This window comes from Nicotiana sylvestris, chromosome 6 (assembly GCF_000393655.2).
Source record: "Nicotiana sylvestris chromosome 6, ASM39365v2, whole genome shotgun sequence".
Taxonomy (NCBI): domain Eukaryota; kingdom Viridiplantae; phylum Streptophyta; class Magnoliopsida; order Solanales; family Solanaceae; genus Nicotiana; species Nicotiana sylvestris.
In genome coordinates, this window is record NC_091062.1 from 19,192,871 (window position 1) to 19,201,549 (window position 8,679).

General features: G+C 34.3%; 2 protein-coding genes across 2 annotated transcripts; one reads left to right on the plus strand and one right to left on the minus strand.

Annotated features, from left to right (window-relative positions):
* Positions 1-415: 415 nt before the first annotated feature.
* Positions 416-1,354, minus strand: LOC104219214 (uncharacterized). Its single transcript, XM_009769853.1, has 2 exons — positions 1,285-1,354; positions 416-1,179 (listed from the first exon to the last, which is right to left on the minus strand). The coding sequence occupies exons 1-2, from the start codon at positions 1,352-1,354 to the stop codon at positions 416-418; spliced, it is 834 nt and encodes a 277-aa protein (XP_009768155.1).
* Positions 1,355-1,388: 34 nt separating this feature from the next.
* Positions 1,389-2,732, plus strand: LOC138870330 (agamous-like MADS-box protein AGL29). The gene is made up of 2 exons (XM_070148127.1): positions 1,389-1,485; positions 2,197-2,732. Exons 1-2 carry the CDS (start codon positions 1,389-1,391, stop codon positions 2,730-2,732), a joined length of 633 nt encoding a protein of 210 aa, XP_070004228.1.
* Positions 2,733-8,679: the final 5,947 nt, after the last annotated feature.

The window sequence follows — 8,679 nt, forward strand, 5'->3', positions numbered from 1 at the left end:
AATTCCTTCTGCTTGTACCTCTTATTTATTCCCCTAATATTTCAAAAGAGCCAAGTCATTATGATAGCCTTGTGTTACCCCCTAAATCAGGAGGTTTAGCTTTCACAATTCTATGTTCCTCATCAGGCAAAGCTTGAATTCCATTTTCTGTTGCAATATCCCCAGGAGCTAGGTAATTTTGTGTTGTTGTTGCTTTTACACCTAAGTTTGATCCTTTTGCTCTAACCTGTGTCCAACCTCCTTCAGTATTCATATCTGCTGATTGCACAACTCACTCCCCTTTAGCTTGGTTATCTGTATATTCATTTTGTTCCATTTATACTGGTTCCTTTTTTTGTTGCTCTTTGTTCTTAGGTACCCATGTTGTAACTAGTCTAGATCTTTTGTTCTTTTGGTTTTGCACTGGTTTCCCTATTTATTTTTGCTTCATACAGTCATGTCCAATCTTCAAATATTCTGAGAAAAATTCTGGTTTCCATTCAAACTCAATGGGCTGTTGAAACTGTCTACCAAGCAGATAATTAACAGTTATTTCAGTAGGAAGCTTCTTTGTTACATTTACCTCTATCAGTATTCTAGTATAAGACACTCTAGTTTGCTTGGTGATGCATTGATCAGCAAACAGAGGATTACCTAGAGTACTAGCTATCCTGCTCAAAGAATTTATTCCCCAACAATTCATCGGAAGTTTAGGGAATTTTACCCATAGTGGAATCTCTATTAAGAATTCTGTATTGAAATCAAATTCCAGCGACCATTGCTTAAGAATAACAAGCTTGCTATTAATGGTATAAGACCCCCCATACAGGATTTCTCGTAAATCACTTAGACTGAGGAATTTGACTATGTAATAACCATCTTCATGCAAAAATAGATCTGGTTCAGCTACATTATTCCAGTGTTGGGAAATATAGCGATGCATCTGGTTGTAGCCTGGCGTTTCCCCAATTACATAAACAATCAGAGCTTTCTTCCATTTTCCTATCTCATTTTCTACCTCCAATTTGTCTAAATTCACCACATATTGACCATCTACTACTTCTGGAGCAATATAGGATAAGGCCATACCATTTTCTGCAGATCTATTTCCAGCAAAGAGTTTCACCCAAGGCGTTCCAGTCAAACTTACTTTCTCCTCTGCAATTGGCTCAATTCGAATCTGATTAATCTCAATTGGGCCTGATCATGTTCTGGTCTTTTTATTAATCATCTTCTCCACATTGTTAATTGAATTTCCTTGATTAATTGAGGGACTTGGACTTAGAACCAACTTTTTCGACGCACCTGTGTGAGCACTAGCATTCCTCACTTCTAGAGATCTAGTGGTGAATGGTGGCCCAGTTGGGGTTGCCATTTATTGTGTATTATCACATTCAATGGTATCAGCGATGACAGTTGCACTGACGGAACTTCCAACCTTAACGAGCGGTGGATTTTTGAACGGTCGACCTCTCTTCTTAGCCATGGCTACCAAGGTCGGTGCAGGTTAGCATAACCTACGCCGAGAGCAAAGCTAGAGAGGATGAATTTCACTTTCATATATTTTTATTTCAAACTTGTATTAGATGGTTTTTGATTCTCTCTACGTAGAGCATAAAATTTGTGTTGCTCAAGCAATGACCCAAGAAAAAATAATTTATTGAAATGGCACCATCAACATACTAACATTAATAAAATAGTGCATGATAAATTCATTATACATTAAAATATTTACCTATGCAAGTTTTATTTTTAGATTGCTTAAGTGGACTTGATAAATTTGAGTAAGCACATTAAGAAATTTTCATATTTGAGTTGAGTTTTAGATTTATTTTGTTAAGGCAAGTCAAGAATTTGACTTTGCTTTTTATATAGAAAATTTGAAAGATCTTGGTATGTAGTTGGGGTGTTCCGTCAAATTATATCCATATTTGCTGATACCAATTTGGTAAATTTCAAAAGTATATTAGAGTATTTACCTATTTGTACTAAAATTTTTGGATTTCATTGATGTGACATCAAATTGGTTGCATTTTCTACTATAATTTTCATAATAATAAAAAAATTAACAAAATTGCATATTTGGGTAGAGATTCAATTACCATAATGATAAAATCCTTGATGTATATAACGCGATATTGTGCTTCTTCTAAGTGCATTCTCATAAAGGCTTTCATTAGTAGTTTTTTTTTTGGTCAATTCTTCTAATAAATTTAGTCATGGTGAGTAAGAAGACTAAAGGGCGTCAAAAGATTCAAATGAAAAAAATAGTAAAAAGAGATGACCTCTTTGCCACATTCTCAAAGCGTCGTGCAGGCTTATACAAAAAGTCCAGCGAGCTTATTGCAGAATGCGGTGTTGACGTTGGAATAGTGGCGTCTTCTCCTACCGGTAAGCCTTTCTCATTTTTTCACCCTACAGATGATGCCGTTATTGCTCGTTTTCAGAATCCTGATATGCAGTTAAGTCAAACTACTGGCCTAGTTGCGGCTCATGCTCGAAACAAAGTGAACTCTCTCAATAGTAGGCTTGAAGAATTGGATACCAGAGAAGACGCTGCAATTGCTCAAGCACGTTTCTATGACAAAATGATAAAAACTAGACAGAGTGGTTGGTGGGAGTCAATTGAGCAACTCAATGCAGATGAAGTGACAAAATTTGAAGCATGGTTAAAGTCTGTTATTTTTAATATGAACAATCGTTTGAATCAATTGGAAATTGGAGCTTCATCCTCAACACCAAATTACTTCTAAAGATACCGATAATGCACCTAGTACTTCACAAATTAATCACCCTAAGTTAATGACTTATATGGCCACATTTGTGAGCATAACTAGAAAATTCAAATTCATGTTATACAGATGAGAATTTTTGTTCTTTTTATTTTATTTCAACAATGCTACAAGCATGTATTGTGCTACGATTTTCATTAATAATATCCGATATAGTTTTTAAATGCTTTATCTTATATGTGTATTAGCTAGAAGGTCTCTAAATAATAAATTTAACATCTTTGAAGCATTGATGAAAAAATTACAACGTTCAAATTCAGTGTTTGTTGAACTTTTGTTCTTTATTTTATTTCAACAATGTTACAACCCTCTACTCTGCTCTGATTTCCATTAATTAACATTTGATACAATTGTGATAATGTTTTAACTTTGATACAATGTTTGGTTCCCTTTGGACCGTTTCACCTAATTTTTACTTTTTTTTTTTAATTTATTATTGAAAGTGCCTATTTTTTTCTTATGAGAACTTTGAATTTCTTGTTACTGCATTTATGCATGATTCTATTCAATTTTTACAATGATTGGATTGGCCTACCAATAAAGTCTGAAAGCGTCATTTTCTATGATTCTGATATTTATATAATTTTTTATTGTAAAATTTTAAGGAAAACATGTGGGAAAAAAATTCCTTTGCTTAGAAATGAGTACCTTTGCTCTAATATTTAACAGATTTTGCTGAAATAATTGTACAAAGACCCTTGCTTTTCTCCAAAGAAAAAAGAATAATAATTATCGCTACATTTTAGAAAATTTTTTGAAATAAAAAGCATCAAACAAAATAAACAGAGTGGCTGGTGGGAATCAATTGAGCAACTCAATGCAGATGAAGTGACAAAATATGAAGTGTGGTTAAGTATTCTTACTTTTAATATGAAAAATCGTTTGAATTAATTGGAAATTGGAGCTTCATCCTCATCATCAAGTTTCTTCTAAAGATTCAGATATACATCTAGTAATTGGAAAATGAACCATCCTAAGTTAATAACTAATGGCAGCATTGGTGAACAAAACTAGAAAGTTCAAATTCATATTGTCCCGATGTTAATTTTTTGTTCTTTTAATCTATTTCAACAATGCTACAAGCATGTACTATGCTATAATTTTCATTAATAATATCTAATACAATTTTTAAACGCGTTACCTTATATGTGCATTAGCTAGTAGGTCTCCTAATAATAAATTCAACTTCTCTTAAACATTGGTGAGAAAATTAGAAAATTCAAATTCAATTTTTTAAGTTCTTATTTTTTATTTTATTTCAGCGATGCTACAACCCTGTACTATGCTATGATTTCCATTAATTAACATTTGATACATGTGTTATTATAATTATAACTTTGTTTCCTTGTGTAGATTGTTCAAATTGGTAATAATTATGGGAGTTTTATTTGACTCAATATTTGGCTCCTTAATTAGTTACACCTAATCTTTACTTTTTTTTTTCTGAAGACAACTAATTTTTTCTTATGAGAAATTTGAACATCTTATCACTGCATTTGTGCATGATTCTTTTTTATCTTTATAATGGTTATTTGGAATATGTTCGTTGTGTCATTTATAATTTGTGGTGCAAAGTTTGAAGTCAATTGAAATTGGTTTGGTACGAATCGACATTAATTTTGGAAGTTTGATGTTCATGATTTCATAGGTTTGAATTAGGTTGCGATTCATAGAATTGATGTTTTTATGAGATTTTAGGCCTCGAGTAGGTTTTTATGTGTTTTGGAACTTGATGGTATGCTTGGATGGGGTCCCAAGGGCCCATGATGTGATTCAGATTGAATCTCGAACCATTTGAGACTTGGTAGGAAATCTATCAAGCTGAAGAACTGGAGCAATCACACCTGCGAATTTTGGGCCATAGGTGCAGCACCGTAGATGCGATCTATGAGCCGCAGAAGCAATTTCGGGCAATGTGGGTTGTGACCGCAATTGCGATCCTTCCTCCGCAAAAGCGGGCTCGCAGGAGTGGCCATAGTCTACATAAGCGGTTTGTGACCGCAGAAGCGGAAGGTCCTAGTTTAAGTGAAATCACACATGTGATGGAATTTTCGCAGGTACAGAGCAGCAGATGCTGCTATTGGTCCACAAAAGCGGAACCATTAGGCAGGAAAGGGGCAGATCGAGGTTTTTTTTTTCTTCATTTTTCATCTTTTGAGTTAGAGACCTCGGTTTTGGGCAATTTTGAGAGAGATTTTCAAGGAGTTAATTGGGATAAATGATTTTGACTCGGATTTGATTATTATACATGAATCCATCATTATTTTTACCATTTAATTAGTATTTTGAGTTGGAAAAATTGTGAAAACTTTCTAAGCTATATTTTGAGGATTTGAAGGTCGATTTGAGTTCGGAATTGAATAATTTTAGTATGGTTGGACTCGTTATTGAATGAGTATTCAGATTTTATAAGTTTGGTCGGGTTCTGAGATGCGATCCAGAGGTTGACTCTTTGAGTTGACTATTTAATTTTCTTTAAAGATTGCAACTTTATTATAATAGTTTTTCATGGTTTGTATTTATGGTATAAAGTTATTTTGGCTAGATTAGAGCCGTTCGGAGTTGGATATTCACAAAAAAGACTTACTAGTGGATTGAGGTAGCTTGTTTGAAGTAAGTATCTTATCTAACTTTGTGTGTGGTAATTACTCCATAGGATTGGAGTTGTTTGTGTTAATTGTGGTACGTGAAAGCCATGTACGCAGGGTGACGAGTGAGGTACATGGGTTATGTGTGGTAATTGACTAATTTAGGCTCTTTCAATTCTATTCATGCCTTTAATCGTATTGTCATAACATGTTATATCTTTCATCATTAAGTTATCTTTACATGCTTTATTGGACATGGTTAAATGCTTGTCCCATATTTTACTTGTCAATTGTCCTTACATGCTTAGTTGAAGTTTTTGTTTCCTTATTGCCTTGTTAACCTTACTCGAAGTTGTTATTTCTTGGAATATCTTCATGTTGAGCGTTGGCGCTGAATTTGTAAAATCCATTATCATATTGAGGCAAAATTGTTAATTGTTGAAATAACATTCTTGTTGAGCTATTAAAATTTCAGTGTGCTATTATTGAGACTCTTGTACACATTGTGATTGAGCCATGAGCTGTTTGTTGTGGAAACATTGATATTATTGATTCTTTAGGCAAGTTGTGGTATTTGGGCACTTGAGGTGCGAGTTATAATATGTTGTGATATTGATACACATATGATGGTATAAGGATAAGGGTTGATACACATGCGGTGAGGTAAGGTGGGCTTGATACACGTGTTAAGTACGGGAACTACTTGAAGTCACGCGGTATAATAAGGTGGGCTAAAATGTGGATAGCTATTTCGAAAAAATGGTTTTCAACTACTTGTAAGTCTCCCGTGGTGATATAAGGAAAGATTGTGATTGTGATTGTGATTGTGAAATGAGATACGAGGCGGTTCCTCCCTTGATGCCTTTATTGCCTTAAATTCAGTGTAGCTTATCTTGCTGTATTTCTTTATTGTATCATTTTTTTGTTCCCATTATTATACTATACCATTACATATTCATCTTCTTTTATTATCCTAGTATGTGTCTCCACCTGACCTCGTCACTACTCTACCGAGGATAGTTTTGATACTTGTTGGGTATTGTTGAGGTGTACTCATACTACACTTTTACATATCCTTTTGTGCAGATCCAGGTACCTCATACCAAGTTAGGCACTAGTGAGTTGAGCTTTCGGATCGGTGACTGATCGGGTCCAACCCTGCACCACTACAGAGTGGCAAGAGCGGTCGATGCATCTTTTACCCGAGAAGGTCGGGATCTAACCCACATGGAGCTAAGATAATGTTTGGAGTTGGATTCCTATCTAATCTATCAATGTGTAGTGTTCTTGATTGCACTTCCAATCATTCTTGTTTGTTTGTTACTTCTAATTTAATAGTAAAGATGCACGAAACTAAGCAAAGTGATATTTTTGTAGGATTTTCTAAATGGGTAAAGAGGCACTAGGGAAGTGACTTACTCCTATGTGAGTATCTAACGTGATCTAAAACTTAGGGCAATAATATTATGGTTGGGATCATGATATAGCCAATGCACGAAGCTACTCACTCTATACCTCTCGGTAGTTTGAGTGACTTTGCCCTAATTAGCTTTCTCAATCCCAATTGGGTGTTCAATTTGTGTAAGCAATGTTGGCTCAAGTCGGGTATTACTATGTCTAGGTTTAACCCTTTAATTGAGGCTATCAATCTCTTGAATACACCCCAATTCCTTATTGGCCTGAAATTCCTAGACTTAGTCTCTCTTTCTCAAGAAGAGCCTAAGTCAAAAAGACATAAATTAGTGTTTGCAACCACTAATTCAATATAGAAAGCATAAATCAGGCCAAATATCAATCACCTATAAATATCTAATCCCTAAAATAAGAGACCATTAAATACCCATACTAGGGTTGATCCACAACCGTAGCTAATTGGTTTAGCTACTCATAATTGAAGAGGAAATCATAGATTGAAATGGAGAATAACCCATAAAATATAATTACAAGATAAGATTTTAAGATTAATTGCTAAACAAGCTACAAAATTACTCAAAATAGGTAAAACATGGCGTTCACGTGCACAATTGAGACAAGATGACCTAAAAATCTGAAAAAGAAATATTTAAACACAGCTAAATTGTTACGCCTCGCAGTATTACGTCGATGTTATGCTCTGCAGTAATATATTACGATGATGTTACCCTCTGCAGTAATATATTACGAGGATGTTACGTCCAGCAGCATTACATTACGATGATGTTAGGCCTTGCAGTAATAAGTTACGACAGTATTGCACCCTATAGTATTTTACGTTGAATTTGTCGTAAGGTAATTGACATCAGTCCAAGGAAAAGATTATTTGGAGATTATAAGGATTATGCTATTTCAAACAAGTGATGAATAAATTCGTGAAGATGAAAGGGGAAGCAAGTCAAAGAAAATGAATTTTCATCAAAGTTTGGCATTTTTGGGTAAAATACGGCCCGAGCTAAAATATCCAGTATTTATGGAGTAGTGCCATACAAGGTACTACATGATCATGGTAGTAAGGTGTGTTAAAAGTGAGTAGTATTTTAAGTAATTTGTAGTAATTTTTAAATTATATGGGTAATGGATTAATTACCGGGTAACAAAATATTACCCGGTAATAAAAAAAAATAATCCCTTATAAAATAATCCCTTATTAACTAATAAGTGGATAAAAAAAATTTAATAAAATAATCCCTTTCCAAACGTGGCAAGAAGCCACAAACCTAGACAATGACTCTTTAAGTCTACTATCCTAGGTGGCTATCTATGAGATATCTAACTTATACAACTACATGAAATGTTATCCTAATTCATTGTGGGGAAGGGGCAAAACGTTAGCACATTTCAAATCAGCAAAACAAAGCCTTAACTTTCTTAGTTTGAAAGGTTATGAGCTAAGGAAGGCTTGGTATGATTTATTTGTAAAAAGAAGATCTGAACCAACAATCTGTTTGTGGGGTTGAAGCTAAAAACGTAAGAACAAGAAACCTTTCGTCCAAACATTTTAAAACCAAGCCAAGTTCGTTCCAAAATTCAAGGATATCCAGTGTAAATTTCGCAGAGGCAGATTCGTTTAAATAATTCAAGAAACAAGTATGTTAAGGCTATCCCTTCTTCCTTTTGGCATGATCCATACGATACGAACGAAACGTGTAATTGCACAAATTCCATATATGACCTTATTCATAAAAGTATTAGAAGTGCCTATGTTCTTGAATTTCCATATGTCTTATTATTCCATCGTTTGTTCATGGGTCTCGGAAGATACGTAAAATGATTTTATGATATTAATCAGAGGTATAATGGTCTTATGACGTACCGAGAGATTTTGTTATCGTATTTCATATGCA

What these genes read in the sequence shown, in the direction of transcription:
- LOC104219214 (XM_009769853.1), bottom strand. Translation starts at nt 1,354, where the DNA reads ATGGCAACCCCAACTGGGCCACCATTCACCACTAGATCTCTAGAAGTG. An exon ending in GAATGCTAGTGCTCACACAG is followed by an intron (nt 1,180 to 1,284) that starts GTGCGTCGAAAA and finishes GAACATGATCAG; the next exon opens with GCCCAATTGAGATTAATCAG.
- LOC138870330 (XM_070148127.1), top strand. Translation starts at nt 1,389, where the DNA reads ATGACAGTTGCACTGACGGAACTTCCAACCTTAACGAGCGGTGGATTT. An exon ending in GGCTACCAAGGTCGGTGCAG is followed by an intron (nt 1,486 to 2,196) that starts GTTAGCATAACC and finishes TAATAAATTTAG; the next exon opens with TCATGGTGAGTAAGAAGACT.